The sequence below is a fragment of the Thunnus thynnus genome, chromosome 11 (assembly GCF_963924715.1).
Source record: "Thunnus thynnus chromosome 11, fThuThy2.1, whole genome shotgun sequence".
Taxonomy (NCBI): Eukaryota; Metazoa; Chordata; class Actinopteri; order Scombriformes; family Scombridae; genus Thunnus; species Thunnus thynnus.
In genome coordinates, this window is record NC_089527.1 from 32,744,406 (window position 1) to 32,763,178 (window position 18,773).

The 18,773-nt window shown below is 38.7% G+C and overlaps 1 protein-coding gene across 1 annotated transcript; it reads right to left on the reverse strand.

The window, feature by feature from the left end:
* Nucleotides 1-264: 264 nt before the first annotated feature.
* On the reverse strand, nt 265-7,125 carry esd (esterase D/formylglutathione hydrolase). The gene is made up of 9 exons (XM_067604505.1): nt 7,009-7,125; nt 5,805-5,879; nt 5,578-5,666; nt 4,953-5,051; nt 4,322-4,446; nt 4,114-4,233; nt 2,609-2,707; nt 1,626-1,793; nt 265-684 (listed from the first exon to the last, which is right to left on the reverse strand). Exons 2-9 carry the CDS (start codon nt 5,870-5,872, stop codon nt 604-606), a joined length of 849 nt encoding a protein of 282 aa, XP_067460606.1. The 5' UTR covers nt 5,873-5,879; nt 7,009-7,125; the 3' UTR covers nt 265-603.
* Between the last annotated feature and the right edge of the window lie 11,648 nt (nt 7,126-18,773).

Sequence of the window (18,773 nt, forward strand, 5' to 3'; positions counted from 1 at the left end):
ACTTTTTTTTTCTTAAAGAAAATAAAAGATTATTTATATTTCCCTCTGAAATGTAGTGGAGTGGAAGTATAAAGTAGCATCACATGGAAATACTTAAAAGTACAAATACCTCACAATTGTACTTAAGTAAATATTGAGAAAATGTACTTAATTACATTCCACCACTGAAACTGAGTGATGTCAATCTTCTCATCTAACTCTCTGTAGGAAAGTGAATAAGTGAAAGAACTATTCCACAGCTGCAATGAAAACAAAACACCAAAATGAATAACTGAGAATTTTATTCAGAAAAATACAGCTGTGACTGATCACTGACAGGTCTCTGCACCAACAGGAGGCTAGCTTAGCAAAATACATGATCATCATCAGGTCACAGAAACATTTCCTTGGATGTCTGAAAAACACTGTCCACTGAACGGTGACTCTTCCCCCATCAGTAAGTGCTGTTTAGACTGAAGGCACAAAGACTTCTAACTGGGCTGAAATGTCAGTGTTTTATTACAGGATATTCTGTAATATAATACTCAATTGTGCAGGGAGGTTGGACCAAAATAAAAACTGTTAAGTTTATGATAGATGGCAGTGAACAGGACAGAGATGTGTTCAGGCATTGAGGTACTTGGCGTGGTGCTTGATGTGGTCGTTCATGAAGGAGTAGATGAAGAAGTAGCTGTGGTCGTAGCCCTGCAGGAAAAAACACAATGTTAAGGTCAGAAAGCAACAGATTGATGTCAAAGTCTGAACATATCTGGAGATTTGTGTTACAAAATTATCTACAAATTAATATTTTGTCTTAGAGATTGTACAGAAAATTAATCAGCAATTTTGATAACTGATTAACCTTTCATTCAAACTAATAAGTAACCATAAACAAGTTTTCCAACTTCATCCAAAGACACTTCAGCTTTCATTTTTTTCATAAAATAGTCAGATGTCCATACTGGCTGTGATGAGATCCCTTCCTAACACCACTCCAGTGGAAGTGATGAGGGACAAAATCTCACATCCCACAGTTCTCCAGTTCTCCATCCTTCAGTTCAACCAGAGTTAACGTGATGTATATGTGGGCATGTGAGAAATGGGATCTGGATTCAAACCTCTGACACTAAGTTTAATAGTACAGATCAGTAATATTCATAATAATCTTGTTCCTTAGCTGAAAGTTTATCTGTGCTCTTCAATTCATAGAAATCTAAACTGACGGGGAAACACACACACTTGCAGACTAACAGCAAATAAGATACTTTGTGTGGCCACATGGTGGCACTGTGTGTCCAACAGAGACATGCTTAAAAACCTCAATAAGGATATACACTGAGAAAATAATAGCATGACACTTTACAGAGTTCCAGTTTGCTGTTTTTCAGCCGTGTAAAGAAACACATTCAGGTGTTCAGTCTGAAGAATAATGAACTGACTTTGAGTTAAAAAAACAAAAACATTGCAACACCTTGCAAACTATATCTATATTTCAAAGGCATTACATCTATTAACAGAGATTATATGTATACATGTTATTATTACGGTGCAGTAACAGTCATGTAGTCAGAATGAGGAGAGATTTGGCATCTAGCAGACCGTGAGAGTTATCAATGCTTTTACTTTGGTAGAGTAAAGGAACTGACCGGCTGCAGTCTGAAGACGACAGGGATTTTCTTCTCGGAGCAGACGGCGATCAGGTTGTCGGGCAGCAGCTGGCTGGCTGACAGGAACTGGTCATCACGGCCCTGATCGATGAGGATGTCCAGCTGAGGGCCGGAGTACGCCGCCGCCAGCACGGTGGCATCATACGCCTGAAAGAGGCCAGCAGGAAGAAGTGATGTCATCCTTTCACACACTGCAGCTAAAACAAGTATTAAAACAGGTTCAGATGTTCCCTCACCGCTTCCTGGTTTAGAAACTTTACATGAAAAGGTTCTAACACATTTTATTTCCTGTTCATTGACAAACTGCAAACTCCTACCTGTGCAATTTCTTCATTTACTTCTGACTTCTACTCTGTGTGTTCACAAAGTGTTCAGGTAACAATGTGCAGGGACAAATGCTTTTTTTAATTTAAAACCACTAACATGTTTCCACCCATCACTATTTGTCTATGAATTTAGAGGGCAGACAGGATCCACTGATGAGACTCTGGTGGTGATCTGGTTCTGAAACCAGTAAAGATCAGTGTCTAACCATGCAGATAGTTCTGGTTTTATTGTCCAACTTGTCTTATTTCTGCCCCCAGTACAGCAGAGGACTATGGAATTTAGTTTGTGCTGTTCACAGCAGTAAAATGACATTTAAAACATGTAACACACATCTCTTGCTGCCGACAGCTTTCATTGGAACTATGTAAAGAAATAGTCCCTGACAGCACCACAAACTAAGTTCAGCGTGTTACTGACCCTTTAAATGCCACATTAGGTCATACAAAGAAGCCTTCAGATGGAACATGAACTTGTCCTCTGCTGCATGAAAAATACACTCTGCCTTCTCATTTGGATCCCACAGAAATGAACAGGACAGAATGCAGCTGTTTGTCCACTTACGTTGAGGAGGAGGACGGGGGCAGGAGTTTAATGATTACAGTTATTATCAGGACCACAGTCTGCAGTGCTCTTACCTCCCATGTGGACCTGTCAGAGCCCAGGTATCCTGAGAAGGCTTTCTGTCCCCAAGGACACTGCATGGGGTTACAGATGGGTGCAAACGCAGACACAGCCTGCAGGAGACACAATAGGACACATCAGGATCATCAGAGAGCTGCTGTGCAGCTGAGTTTACATCCAGCAGACCCAGAATCTGTTTCTACTGATAGAAGGTGAAGAGAGTAGAGACAACTGGGCCTGGAGGTAACTCAAGATGCTTGGAAATCCTGCTCTGAATTGGAAGAACTGGTTCTAAATGATAAGAACCTGGAGTATTTGTATGGTTGGTTCTTCTATCAGTACACAGAGAAAGCAGGCAGTGAGCTTAGTGGAGCACGAAATATGATTATGGTGTAGTTTATAGTCTCCTCACAGAGCAGAGAAGCCACAGCAGAAAGAAGGAAACTGAGTTAAGGGAAAGAGAAAGTTTTACTGGAGTTGACAACAACTTGGCTTGTTACTGTGAGAGCAAGGATCAGCAGAGAGACGAAGGAGTGATTGTCACTGTTTTCTATGTTCTCGATCTTTTTAAGCTTTTATGTTCAAGATATTATTCCTTTCATTCAGATTTGTTTCCAGGGAGATGTTATTGAGTTTGTATAGTGACTTTGCTATTATAGGGACAATATTTTGTTACATAATAAATATGAAGTAACTGTTATCTTGTTGGGGTTTTTTTGGCACAGTAACGACAAATAACTGAACTGATTTGTGCCTAGTTTATAAATGTAAATGGCTGATCATTTTCATATTTTTGGGTTTGTCCTTTAATTTTCACATTTTTAGAATTCAGAGGCATATATCACATATGTCATTGAAAGACCCTGTTCCTCTACGAGTAGTATGTTGCCCATGTCAACATCAATAAAAAGAAAAGGTACAAAAAAAGAAAGTGAGGAGAATCATGGATCCCTGAGAGTCTGCAAATATGCAATAAATGTTCAAACTCCTGTCTGTGCTGCAAATGGTGTTTTTATAATCTGGTTTTAATTAACATTCGGACTATTTCTCTCTCCTTTTCACTTTTTTTATTCAATATAAATACTGATACATTTTCCTTTGTGAAAAGCCGAACAGTGAGCCCTGAGGTTAGAGAGGTCAAGACAAGGAGGAAGCTGAGAAACACAGCAGATCAGTTACACTGCAGTTCCTTCAGAGTTCAACTGGATGGAAAAAATACATAGAGTCACTGCTGTCAGTTACATCAGCAAAGAAAATCTATACATTTGGGTGACAAGGGAATTTGATACTAAAACAACTGTATGTTTGGAAGATATCCACTTGATCTGACTGCCCCTCATCTTGTGAAGCAGGGGTCTCTGCAGCATTGTATTAAGATAGACTTGTGAACTTTTGATCTGCTACCATTTCTTTCAAATAATAGTTTTTAATAGAGAATACTTCATTAAAATGAAAATCATGCCAAAATACAACAAACTGAGTGTGATGAAGTGGTATCTTGCTGAGTTATATGCAGTACCTTGTATTTCCCAGGGTTCTTCAGGGCACAGATGAGCGCCCCGTGGCCGCCCATGGAGTGACCACTGATTGACATCCTGTCTGGGTCGGTGGGGAAGTTAGCGTTGATCAGTTTGGGGAGCTGAGAGAGAGAGAGATTACTAATCAGCTGAAAGTAATAAAGAGACGTGAGTTTTTTTGGGTGCACAGGTGACATGAATCAAACATACCTCCTCGGTGACGTAGGCGTACATGCGGTAGTTGGTCTTCCAGGGGTCCTGGGTAGCATTGACGTAGAAACCAGCCCCAGTGCCAAAATCCCAGCTCTCATCCTCCCCTTCAATGTTACAGCCACCTGAAGCAGGATGGGAAATAGTTGGGGTTTCAGTTTGTTGACAGTTGTTGACAATTTGTTGACATTCCCATCAGCAGCAGGTGTACTGCTAATAAGCAAATTTTAGCATGCTAATATGCTAAACAAAGATGGTTGACATAGCAAACATCAGCATATTGATGTAGGCCTCGTGGGCATGTTAGCATGCTGATGTTAGCATTTAGCTCAAAGCACAGCTGTGTCTAAGTACAGTCACAGAGCTGCTAGCATGGCTATGGACTCTTATGGGAATATTTACTAAGGCAACCCTTTTTTAGACGCTTAACGGCTGAATTACATGTCTCCTTATTTACTTAAGGGCCACACCGACATGGAAGAAAAACATCATCGCTGCACTGAAAATTGTATATTTGTGCTTTATCGCATCAGAATGACCAGTGCAGTAGAGGAAGACTATAGCAGAGAGAGAGAGAGAGAGATGCAGAGTGTGTGTGTGTGTGTGTGTGTGTGTGTGTGTGTTCTCATACGTGGGCTGGTGTCTGGAGCTACGATGATGATGCCGTGCTCTGCAGCAGCGAGCTGACTGCCAGCTTTTGTGATGAAGTTCTGCTCCGTGCACGTCAGGCCTGCAGAGAATCACAGAGTGAAAACTGATCCCAACATCAACAGACAGGCAAGCTGATGACCTGGAGTCTCTGGTGCTTAAAACACACTGACTAAATTGTGCCTGTTTTTATGTTATATTTATAATATGCTTGGTGTATCGGTTGGGAGGGATCATTTGATTGATTCCTCTCCAAACTCCCCAAAGTTTGAGAAGCCTGTACTAGAGCACTAAATGTTAATTGACTGCTAAATGTGATTCCTAACAAATTAACTATTATATCCTGAGTAACATTTGATTCAAGATTCAAGATCCTTTATTGTCATTCAGCAAAACATCAGTGATGCAAAGCAGAACGAAATTACGAGCATGGCACCGTTAAAAAGACAGCATATAAAAAAGACAGCATATAAAAAGATAGCTATATAAATAAATGAATATATATATATATAAAAAAACTGAATAAATAATTTCTTGCACAGGTATGAGGTGTCACGCTTTTGTCACCAGACGCCTGTGAGTATGAAGCTCTGACATCAGAGACTCACCAGAGAGCCAGTACATGACGGGACATTTGTTGGTCTCAGCCTTGGGAGGCAGGTAGACTGCAAACTTCATCTTACACTTCAGCTCAGTGCTACACAGAGGAAATGCAAATACAAATGAATTTGTAGCTTCTTTTCCAAATATTCAAACACTGACTTGTACATGTTAAAATCTTTTCTATGTGCTGAAAGTGAGGCCACATACTCAAAAGGTTCGGCTTAGATCTCACCTGTCATGTTCAAAAACCTTCTGGAATCCACCTGCACACTTGTTGGAAGACACTTGTGTGAGGGCCATCTCTGATCTGTACAACAGAACAGCAAGCATCATTACCAAAACTACCAAAATGTATCTGATTACCAAAACTCTGAACAGATGCAGTGTGTTTTTAGACTTTTCAGAATACAGATACACTTCAAAAAACATCCGTTGTCTAATTCTGTGTCAGATTCAGACTTGTACACTTTTATGAAAACAAACAAATGTGCCAACAGGGTGAGACATACCTGGTGTCACACAATAGTACATTCTGTACATGTCTGTTATCTCTGGGGCTAAGGTGAAGCTTTGCACTATGGATTCTTTTCAAAATAGCAATTCACATATGGATGTTTGGTCCTTTGGCTGAAGTTTTGAGACTATGATTAATTTTAAACAGAATTTGCACAATCGCACAAAATAAAGGACTAGTTCATCAGATAAACCAGGTGAAACAATCACTCCCACTGGAAGGTAACTGAAATCTTCCATCAATAACAGGTTCAATTACTTGTTAAGGTAGCTGTTTGCAGTGTAGATGTTTAGGAAATACAATTACCGGTTCATTAAGTAGATAACGGTGAAACTATAACACTAACTGAACCTCTAACACATTGTGCTAACTTTTAGAAAATGAATGGACAGTGTGAATAAACTAGCTGACCCCTGAAGCATTTGGACGGTGTAGAGCTGCTTCACTCCGACCAGTCAAACCTCAACAACTTCACGTTAGCTTTCACTTAGCTTCACTCTTCAATCTGGCCATATACAAGACCACTGACAAGAGTCAAATGACTATCCCAGTTTCACTGTCGATTAAAATAACGGTATCGTTACCATTAACGTTAATGGCAGCAACCACAGTGAAGCACGTACAAAATCGCCTATCAATACAAATGACAACATCATTTCTATGCCGAATTGCCCAAAACAGCATTCGTAACTTAAAAAACTGTTATATGTGCTCAGCCAGCTTTGTATTTAGTTTATAAGCAAAGGAAATTTAAAATGGACAGATTTTGAATAGAGTTTGGCTTCAGTTAAAGTGCGTGCAGGGATTAGAAAAATTATATATCGTTAGCTGCAATTTGTTGGTGTCTGCTTGAAGTTAAAGTAATTTATAACTTGTGGGAAATAAATAAAACAAACTAAACGCATAATTTCCCAGGACATACCTTAATGAACCACGGTATTTTGTTGCTTGTGTCACTGCTGTGCTAACTTCCCCGCCGGCGCAGTCCAGGGCAAAGTCCAAGAACGTCAGGGTAAACGCGGTGACGTCAGAGGAACCTCCCCTCCACAGTTTACGTCCGAGACGTAATGAAACTTTATTTCAACTTTATGTCAACATATGTATGTAAGGGGGATTTAATGTTTAATTAAGATGTAAGTAGAATACAGGTGTAATCAAATTCTCGAAATTTCATAAACGTTTACTCTCATGCTGGTTCCTGGTATACAAACACAATTTTCCCCTCACATGGCATACTACTTGTCTGTCAAGGGTCATATGTTTACCTATAATGAATTCTTATCAGAATATAACATTCCTGTTCTTCCTAGAGAATTTGCTACTGTCTTTGATGATATTCCATCAGGTATTAAAATTCTGCTGTCATCTGCAACCACGGATATTATCCACCAAACTACTCCACCAGAATTATATACAGGGAATTCAGATCCTTTTTTGAGAATAGAAACTAGTAATAAATGTATTAAGAAATGAATCCAGAGGGGCACAATTAGAAAATATGCTTCTGAAACATAGACTGTAAACCTCTGAAATTGTTTAAACTAATATGGATATTGGTGTAGACTGGAAAAAATGGTTATTTCCCAGATTTTTTTTTTTTTTCAAATAGATGCGAGAGGTGTCTCCACTCAGATGAAACAACAACTGATCACTTTTGGGACTGTCCGTTCAGTCAGACTTTTTGGTACTACCTTAATCTTTTTTAAACTCGAAAATTCAATACATAGCTTACTTAATATTTGTTGTTGGGTTTTTCTTTTCTTTTCTTTAATTTAATTTTGTTTGTTTGTTTTTTATTTTTACTTCTGTATTATGATCTGTGCATGCCGAGCATACATTGCCTTGTTACTGTTGTTGGAATGGTAAACCTGTTTTAAGTTTGATTTTGTAAATAAAGTAAAAAACATTTTTAAAAATTAAAAAAAAAAAAAAAGTCCGAGACGTAACGTACTTGTGCAGTCGCCAGATGGCGGGATACATCCATGGCAGTGCTTTGTCAGAAAACTACAGCATGTTTTTCATTTATTTGTTTATTTATTCACGTTTTAATGTCGGGTTCGGTTATTACTTGTAACAAGTTCTAAAACAAATTGTAAAATGCACAGATTATGTACAATTATCGATGGTTATTCTGAATATTTGAATCAGAAAGTAGATGTATAAAATAAATAAGCCTGGAGGACAAAAGGCTTTTTACATACAGTATGTGCTATAGATCAACAGTACGGAGCACAAAACATATAAAATAAATACATAAATTATTATTTATTTATTCATTTATTTAATTCATTCATTCATTGATTCATTCATCCATTTATTTCTGTATTTCTACATTTCTTCATTTATTTATTTTTGTATTTCTATGTCAGTATGTTAATTAAGTGGGTGGTCCTAACCTCAGTTTAAAGGCCTTTATACACTGATTTTTCTGAGTTTTCACACAGCGAATAAAAGCATTAACCAATCACGAAGCCTGCAAACCTCCAATCTGCACAGACAGCTGTTTATTGGGAAGGCCTACGTGGAGTGTTGAATATCCCACTGTATGTGTTTTGAAGATATTTACTGTATTTATATTGATTGATCAGCTCCCAGTCTGTCTGTGAGCTGCCTGTTTCACTGCAGGCAGACAGGTAGGCTCACTCGCTACAGTGGGCAGAGAAATAAAACCAATGAATAAATATATTGATTCATGTATCATCATATGCATCATCATCATCATCATGTATTTATGAAGACAAACACTGTCAATTTCTTCCCATGGAGCCAACATGCACTGATGTTGACATCATCCAGTGATGATGATCTTGTCCTTCTTCTACTCACTCAACAAAAGAAGAGGACAGCATTATATCTGTTTAGTCCACACCAACTCTGACCTGCAACCTGTCTAACACTGAAATATGGAGAGATTTATTAGCATCTCTAACATCTGCACATTGACTCAAGGTAGGCCTATAATCTGTGCATAAACAAACAAAACTGTTATTTGATAAATATTTCTAAATAAATAAATAATTGTATAATAATATTGTATAAATAAATAACATTATAACATTATTGTAAAACAATACATATTTTCAGAATGCTATGCTAATTGAGATGAAAAACAAAAGTTAATTAGTGCAGTTTAATGTATTTTTAATATGTTACAACCGTCCCTGATCGTGTTGTGTCTCCAGGGTTGGGGTCATTTGCAACATCTGACTTCTTCCATTCAAATAAATATTGTGACCGATATGTCATATGTAATCATCTTTAAATGGTATGGGTAATTAGCAGACAGATGTAAGTTTAATATATAAAAATTTGGTTGGTCTGGTCCAAATAGTCTTTGAGTAACTCAGAGTAAATGCAAAAAGTGTTGCAACCATCCCCAGTCTCCCCTAAATGCAACAGGATTAATTATTTTTTCAGAGGGTATAATTTCTTTCTTTCTTTCTTTCTTTCTTTCACCATTTTACCATTTCAATTCATAACAGCATGTGCTGTCCATAACATCTGCCTTGAGGCTGGTGACATCATGGCCCTGGAGGATGATCCTGAGGAGGATGTAGCAGAGGATGAGGGGGAGAATGGTTTGGAGCAGTGCTCCCTGGCGTGACCAGCTGTCCACAGAGGTGTCTGCCCTGGAGGAGATACCCCCTGACCACGACTATTTTTAAAGGGTCTGTATGTAGGAATCAGAAATTCCTTTTCATTAGTGACATCTGTGGCCGTTAAATGAGCTGCAGTCAACATCCTGGTGCTTGCAGCGTGAGACTATTGCACATTTTGTCTTCTTCCTTGCTTACACTTCTCATAATTACATAAAAAATCTCTAACGTTGTGTTTTGCACCATGTTTCAGCAAAGCATCTCTCACTCCCAGTCAGTCAGCACCACCCTGCTGTATGTACATGCGCTCGCTTGCTCGCCCACACACACACACACACACACACACACACACAGAGGCTCCTGCTGCACTGTGGCCGCTGACCATTGAAAGCCAATCCACCACCACCCAACTCTCAAAAATAGGCATTAATCAATCACCTGAACCTGACCCAACCCACAAACCGCCAACTTTTCTTCACCAACCGTGTTTGCTAAACACTGGTAGGCTCAGTGAGCGGTGGCCGGGGAACAACGAGCTGCAGTTTTGTTGTGAATGTGTGCTTATTATTGACCTTTGGGCTACCAACAGGAAAAACTAAAGAGGTAAGCTATGTTCTGCTATCACTCTGGAGCTTGTTTTCTGCTCCTTTGTTGAGGAAACAATGTTGCTATAGCTGTGTGTGCTCGGGAGTGGCTGTGGAGCGACTTGTCAGTGTGCGGCTGTGTGAAACGGTTGATGGAGGCAGTTAGCTGTCTCATTGGCTAGATGGATAATATCTGCAGGGTGTTTCTAGTCAGATAGCATCAATTTTCTTGTGTTGTTGTGTCATTATGCTGGTTGTTTATTGACATTAGCGGGAGAGAGGCAAGGCACTCCAGAGTGCGCAAAAACGTCACTGCCATTGAATTTTCACAGAAAATCTGGCCCGAGTCCTTCACATAGAAATCAGTCCACAGGCTGTTACAGACAACCGAGAAAGTCAGAGAGAGTCTCATTTTTTACATTACATTAGTACCCATTCACTCATTGGCAATAAAATCTATTACTACATGTAAATTGCTTCACAATTCTATGTATAGAACCTTTAATAGGCAAGTAAAAGAATTGTAAAGCTATAATTCCTATTTATTTCAAATGTTTTGTGAAACAGTTTTGTCTGTTGAAATATTTTGCGGTGAGATTTCTTTTGTGAAAATAAGGTTGTGAAGTAGTATTTTGTATGCACTGTCAATTTATTCTTGCCTCTTTCTGAAAACATCTTAGTGACATAGCAGCCTTTTGATTAACACAGCCCTATAAACCCAGTCGATGGACCATGCAGTGGACAGTGGAGAGATGCATCCCCAAACACACTCTGGAGGTGATGTCCCACAGACAGAAGAACCAGGGTCTTTATTGGGGCAGGAGCACCACCAGGGACTCCCTGCTCAGCTGAACCAAAATATACATAAACACATTTTCCCTAATATTTATAAAATTGAATGTACGACTTTTTAATGACCCGCAGACACCCCGTTATTCCACTTCTTATGTACTTTATGTTTTAATTTGTTGTAAAGATCACTGTAAATGAAACAAACAATGTATTTAACAATTACTTTATTTTGATTCATTCATTCAATATTTTTTATGTTTCAACTAATCTCTCGAGTAGAGAGAAGAGCCTGTCAGTTCTCTGTCTGCTCTCCTCTACTCTGCCTCTCTCCGCAATCTCATTTCTTCCTTCATGAGCTGTGGAAGCTCATCCTCTCTCTCTTTCTCTTAAGTGGCTCTGGATGGCTTTTATCCTCCTCCTCTTGCTGGTCATCAACTGCTGTACTTGATGTTACCTGGAGTGCCCTCAGGGATGGAGGCAATTACGACTGGACACTTGCAATCCTAAGGCAAAGGAAATCAATCATGGCAGTTAACAACAACAACAGCAGCAGGAAGATTGGAAACTGTGACACAGTAGGGCAAGGTGACAGTCACAGCTTGCACCCCTGTGACAACACTAGAAAAAAACACAAGACGGAAAGGCCCCATCTACTGCTTGTTTTATTATTATGGGCTTTGTAAAGGATGAGGGCTAATTTAACTATAGGCTATTATTGCCTTACCTCCAAGCTAAGCTAGCTGAATTTTTGGCCCTGGTGAAGAGATGATAATTTTCCCCCCTCAGTTTAATGAGCTGAGCAATATGCTCCTTGCTCCGTAAAACAAAATGAAATGTTAGAGTAAGTTTTGCTTCACATCACCAAACAAAAGCAGCTTAAGTAGCAAAATAACCAACTTCAGGTTAGCTGTGTGACTCTCACCTGTGTCAAGAGGGTGTGGAGGATCACGTTGGGATAAAAGTGTGCATTGAACGGCCAGTCAGCGTGTGAGAGAGACTGAACTGCTTTGGTCCGTGGCTGTGGCACTGTGGAGGATGCTGTTCGCAACTTTTAGTGTTGTCAACAGTGAAGACAGCTAAGCGGGGGATCTGTTTCTGTCTTAGGACGGGAGGCTAGATGCCTCCTTTAGGTAGTGAGAGTCCGGGGACTAGTAAGTGCCTTTTGCCTGTGCTTCTACTTTTGCCTGTTATCATCGTGACTCCACACATCACCCCACGCTGTCTCAAGCAGGTCATCTGCCGTCACTGTCTTGGCATCCCAGCTGCAGCAAGTATTTCTGTGGGTACTTCCTGGTTCTACAGAAGACTCCATGTTCATGCCCGAATAAACTTTTATAATAATAATAATTTGAAACCCTGTAGAGGACCCACTAAAAGGCAACACTGTGGCCAAGGGGGCCCTCTGCTCCCCCCTCTCTTGGTAGAAATGGTTCTGACCTGTTTACAGTTTGGAATGGTACTTATTGATTGAAGTGCATATTGGTACAGTTATTGCATTAGTGTGCAGTGTACTGTTTGCTGATATGAACAACATTGATGACAACTGTTTTAAATATGTTTGCACTGGTAACTCTGTCCAGTTTGGACCCAGAGCTTCATTCTGAACCTGAACCTGTAACACACTCAAGCTAACTGGCTAAGATTTAGCGCTAGCTAATCCCTGTTTCTGTATTAATCAGCTATCATTTTGCTGGTTAGTAACTGCTTGTTAGTAACTCATACACGTCTGCCTTTTTGTCTCACAGGAATGGAATGTTTTTTATGTCCAGCAGTTTACTCTCAATTCCACCAATTTTATACAATCCACCAGATTAATATAGCTAAAAAATATGAAGTTCTTAAATGTTTGACTGTGATATGACACTTGATAACTGTCAATAAGCAGTGATATAACTTAGACCCACTCCACAGGTTAATGAAGTTCATTTTATAATATATTTACTCATCAACAGTCACTACCCTGTCTATATGAAATATGTAATATTTAAACTTTGGAACATCTTGTGTTTTACTTCTGTCCATCAACAGGCCCATAGTCTGCAGCGAGGGGCAGAGCTGCATCACAGTGAGTGAAGATCACAGTGAAGATCACAGCAGCAACATGGGACACATGAAGAGAGTGAAGCTTGATGCAGGACTGAAGCAGAAGATGCAGAACATCCAGCAACCATTCCTTAGATGGATATCATCCTCTCAGTGTGCCCAGCCAGGAGAGACAGCATGATGGCACCTGTGTTGGTGTGTTGATGGGAGCATCAGCTTGTTCAGTAGTTTCAGACAGAAGCATCCAGGGTTTGGGCTGTGGCTGCTGGATATCAGTGTTATCCCTCACATATTCCTATTATAAAGTTTTATTCTGTTTATTTATTCAGATGTGGTCTTTTTTCCTTTATATTATACACTAGCTGTACTTAAGTGTTGACTGTGACATATAAAACATATGAGTACAGTTTTGTGTAAACGTGATTGCAGAGAACCTGAACATAAATTATTTGCAACAGTTTACTGAAAATCATCCAATGCTGTTTGCATTACCAAGAGTCCACATCAACCAAAATGCAATAATAATCCATGATGACAAGTCTACTGGCCTTGTATTACATTGGCTTTAATGTTGTTGCTGTGCATTACATTCAAACAATTATATGTGTAATATGTGGTTAACTTTTCACATTAATAGTGAGAAAAAGAAGAGGAATCATAGCCAAGTCTGTTCAGGTAACAAGTACATTAATAAAAAATAAATGTTTATGATTTCTGTGAATGTTCATACTTTTGTCCATTACTACATTTCTTTCAAAGACTGTGACAGAGTGGACATGAACAGTCTTCATCTTCTGCACTGTATTGTGGCACAAGCTGCTTCTGTAAATATAATACAATCACACGAGTGAATTAAATGTATATAAACAATGCACGAAAAGTAAGGAAATTTGTGTTTGGTACATTATTTCTTTGCTGTAACAATGCTTCTTGGCAATAAACCTTATACCATTGGAAAGCCTGTTTGGTATTGGCAAAAAAGATTTGGCAAATTTTTCATGGGCGCAACCCACATACTCAGCTCTGCTGCTCATCCCACAAATGCATATTCCTTACAAATGTGGCACCATTTAAAAGGGAAATAAACAGGCTTTCTAAGGGTATAAGATTTATTGCCAAGAAGCATTGTTACAACAAAGAAATAATCTACCAAACACAAATTTCCTTACTTTTTGTGTTAAGTTTAGATCAGTTTGAGCTCAATGTAAGTATATGTGACCACTAAAGTAAAAAAGATGACTAACTTTCCTCCTTTGTGCAGTATGGTTATTATTGTTCATTTATGATTAACTTAAGTTCAGAAAATGATCTTCACACTGAACAGATGCTTCATCACTGTCTGTCCCCTGACTGTCTAGTTTATTTGTTAATCACAAAGCTTTTCAAAAAATATGGCTGGCTGATAATTTAAATATTTACATTAAGAAACAATTTTGTGGGTTAAATACGGTAAGTACGGTGTTTCCAACTCAAAATCTAATCTATCAACAAATAACTGGACTGTCTACCTCATTAACCTAGGGCCAAGGAAAAAAATAAAGAAAGAAATGTAGAGATAAATAAATAAATAAATGTAGAAATGCATAAATAAATAAATGAAGAAATGTAGAAAGACAGAAATAGCCTAACTAAAGATTATTTATGGAAATGTAGAAAATAAATCCAAGACATTAATTCATGTCCTTTTTCATTACCAATATCTATCATTTTTTAAATTTATTTATGCATTTATTCATTTATTTATGCTTATGTCATTTTTTGTACTCTATCTAACAGCTTTACTGTTTGCTCTCTTTGTAAGATATAAAATAGATATTATATATCTAAGATTGTTGACCAGAAAAGGGAGACAAATATTTCTATCCATGAAGGTGAATGTTTTCCATTTGTATAATAATAATTCAATAAAGTAAAAATCTGTTATCATGCACTGGTCAAAATATCTGAAGGGCACATTTTTTATCTAAATGAAAACTCAGTAAAAAGCAATTACAAAAGTTTTTTTGGAGGGATGCAGTCTGGAGCACAGTTATAGCTTTATACTAATATTTAAATATAAGGTGTGTCTTCATCACATGTCAAAATGTTGTTTGCTGAACCTTCTTCTAGGCTCTGATTATACCCTCCAGAACTCATCAGTCCAGATCCTGTATGAGTTGTCCTGTCTGTTGAGGCACGGATGTGAGCTCCAAATTGATTGATATTCCTGCTTTTTTTTTTTTTTTTTCTTTTTTTTTGAGAGAATGCACATTGATCAAAATCACAGTGTGTGTGCCAGTGTTAGCTAAATGACACCTTTCCAACTGTTGTCCTTTGTCCAGATGTGAAATCAAAATAATAATGGAGCAGCAGAAATGTAAAATCTGACCAGGAAAAAGCAGACAAAACATAAAGCAGCTTAATGGAGGATAAATGGCTTAAGTAAGTAAGACACAGAAAATCCACAATGCAAGCAATAAAAACATGCCTTGTAAACAATCAATGCAAGCAAGAGGGAAGAGTGAGAAAGACAAGGGACACAATCTGACAAACAGACAAGAAAATGAGAACAGGCAAGGACAGCATGCAGCGACAAGGAATGATGGAAAGTATAGTGTATATGCTTTTAAATAGTCTCAGGATTAGGATATACAGTATACAAAAGAATGGTAGAAGAACTGAGTTCCTGTCATATATTTAATGTAAGTGTGTTCCAAGTCTGGGAAACTAAGTGCATTTTCTATCTTGATATAACCTTTTGCCACACATTTAGGTCTTTCCAAAAGAAGATAAATATGAGACGTCACCTTAGAGTTGCTGAAAGCCTTGTTGAAAGCTTTGAAAGTCAAAGGTCCAACATCCATTTAGCCGTCATATTAACCATCTCTTACCTACCTGTTTGTCTATGAACTCAGACTGTGAAGCTTTCTGTCCTTGGTAACCACTTTTCAAAAGAGAAGGCCCACTTTGTGTGCAGTAAAGCAGGAAAACACTGGAAAATTAAATTACTGTCTTCTTGTGACTTGTGTAAAAATCCAAATTTCTCTCAGATTAAGTCTGTCTTTGTTTATCTGCTTGTATATGTGTGTGTGTAAGTCTGCCTGCATCTCTGCCAGTCTGTCAGTCTAGTTTTACACCACCTGCCTCTCCTTGTCAGTCTCCACCTCCTCTGCTTTGCTCTCCATATCATCAGTTTTGTCAGCAATCTTCATCCCTCTCACCATGTCAGCAGAGCAGGATTTAAATTGTAAATTATTTATTAATACATACAGTACACCAATTCTTGTGTCCTGTCTGTCTCTGTAACTGCTTCCTAAATTAGACTGTTTCAAATCATCCACCACCCCCACCTGACTCCCCCCAAAAAACAGATTAAATTCACTCAGCATGCTCAAATACACTCTCTGCTCCCAACAGGATTATGGTTATGCCTGCAGCCATGCACCCATGCACCCATGTGTGCTGTGAAGATTCCATCCAAAGCAGAATTTGTCACAGATTCTTGTTTTTCAGCTCATAATTTCTAACTAATCTGCACATTAAAGGGACAGTACATACAATTACAGCTACAGAGGTCATGATGAGGCGTCCTATTGTAGGGATTTAGTAGCACAGCTCAAAGGTTAAAGAAGGTTCAAAATCTCTGTGTCATCCTGATTTAACATTAAGACTTAATGTGGAAACTTTTGACAATGTTTTGTATTTATGGGGAAAAGAAGGAAAATGAGAGAAACTTGTTTTGCTGTTTCATTGGAGATATGTGATATAACACATATATACATAAAAAAGATTGTATGAAGACTAAAAGCTGTGATTGTGTGTGATATGTTTCTCCGTGTTCTTTTACCTCTTGCAGGTCCTGGTGTTCTCCGTCTGGACCACAAAGTGGTCTTCAATGGGGCACCTGTAGCTTCTTCCCACACTGGCAGCTGCTTCCTGCAGCGCTGGTGACAAACTCCTGATCTCCTGAACAGAAAAAAGCAGCTGACTCACTGTCTGGCTGAAATCCTGAAACTCCTGAGCAGGGGCGATGTTTCAGCAAAAGCCAAGGTGTGGCAATGTGACACGATGTCACAGAAATACTCAGTGATGAAAGGATTTGAAAAATATGAACTTAACTAAAACTTTGGTAAAAAAGCCATCTTTGACCATTCAGAAGGACATAATATGCTACTGAAAACTGTTTTAACAGACATATAGCTATGTAGCTATATGTAGCTACCTAACGTAGGTTTCTGCATGATGACATTGATACATATATACCGATCACATCAGTATTCTGGCTCTAGCCCACGGCACTGCTTTTTGCAAACGTTTGAGTGGGCATTTCCATTTGAACATCCTGGAAAAGAACACAGGTGGAGTCGTCCTTTAAAGGAAAAGTCGGTGGCAATTAAGACTGAAAAGGTGTGTGTAAAATGAATGTGCTGTGTGACATGTCTCTTTTACCAGCAATTACACTACTGTTATGATGAAAAAATTAGTGATATTTTAAATTTAAGTTCAGTGCAGAGATCTATCAACTTCCAGAGATACAAAATTAATTACTATTGTGTCTCTTTAGCGGCTTGTTCAACAATTATTTTTTCTTTGTCCATAAAAAACAAAAAGAACTACCCTAAATGTGACATTTGTTCTTTGTTATGCCAATTATATCGCGATACAAACTTTTGGCATGGCTTATTGACATTACAGTCATAATATACTTTACACACTGTTATGTAAGTTCTAACATCTCACAACATTGACTGTGAACAAGTCTAAATCATAAACTATGAGTCAATAGACAGCTGGGGAAAGGTCAAGGAGGCCATTCACATCTGGTACCAAAGACCATCACTGGAGTGAGACAGGGTTTCGGGGTCATATATAACCACCTTTTATCATGCGATCGAGGGGGCTGTATTTACATCACGTGATGACACCTGAGCCATTCCATTCATTGAGGAAGACTGTAATATAGCTGCAAGTAAGGGGCGACTACCATGGCTTGAGGTTGAAGCCAATGTATCTGTGCTGCTGACTCCCATTCAAAACTCCTCAACTTCTCTCTAGAAATACTAAGTCAATAATTTTTTCAATGAGTCATTATGGTCTCGAATGCAATCAATCAATCAAAAATACAGGCCCTGTAGTAAGTGTGCTGGTGGTCATTTTGGAAATCATTGCTCTGTTAATAAGATTTAAAGACTTATAGTAGCTTTGATGTCTGCCGTGTGGGCGTTGATTGACAGCTGTGACTGACAGATGGCTCACCCGCTGCTCTCCCTGGACTTGCACTGAGTCAGACAAAAAAAAAAAGAAAGTCTAATGTTACTTGATTACAATATCTGTCCTGTTAGCACAATTTAGCTAAAGTAGCTAATGGTAGCCCAAATGTGCAACGCTTGGTGTCCCCAGTAAGCTAGCGTTAGCTTCGGTCCGAGGTAGCAGGGTGTATTTCAAGATTGTGAAATTCCTTATTTGGAAGGTCCTGGCTCCAAATGGAAAAGATGGCACCGACAATAAGCAGCAACTCTGGGCTTCAAACCAGCTCAAGTGCAAACCAGTGGGTGACATCACACCTCATTACGTCCAGCTTTATATATGGTGGCAAGTTCTGAAAAAGTTTCTAGGTAAATGTTGTTGGTTACATTGTGTTTTACCACAAAGACTGTACCCAAGGTTAAAACCTCTATCATCTAGTCACTGTT

Excerpts from the sequence above, each read along its gene's own strand:
- esd (XM_067604505.1), bottom strand. The coding sequence starts at position 5,872 with ATGGCCCTCACACAAGTGTCTTCCAACAAGTGTGCAGGTGGATTCCAG. Across the intron at positions 5,052-5,577 it reads CGTCATGTACTGGCTCTCTG|GCCTGACGTGCACGGAGCAG; the intron begins GTGAGTCTCTGA and ends GATTCTCTGCAG. Across the intron at positions 4,447-4,952 it reads AGCTCCAGACACCAGCCCAC|GTGGCTGTAACATTGAAGGG; the intron begins GTATGAGAACAC and ends ATCCTGCTTCAG.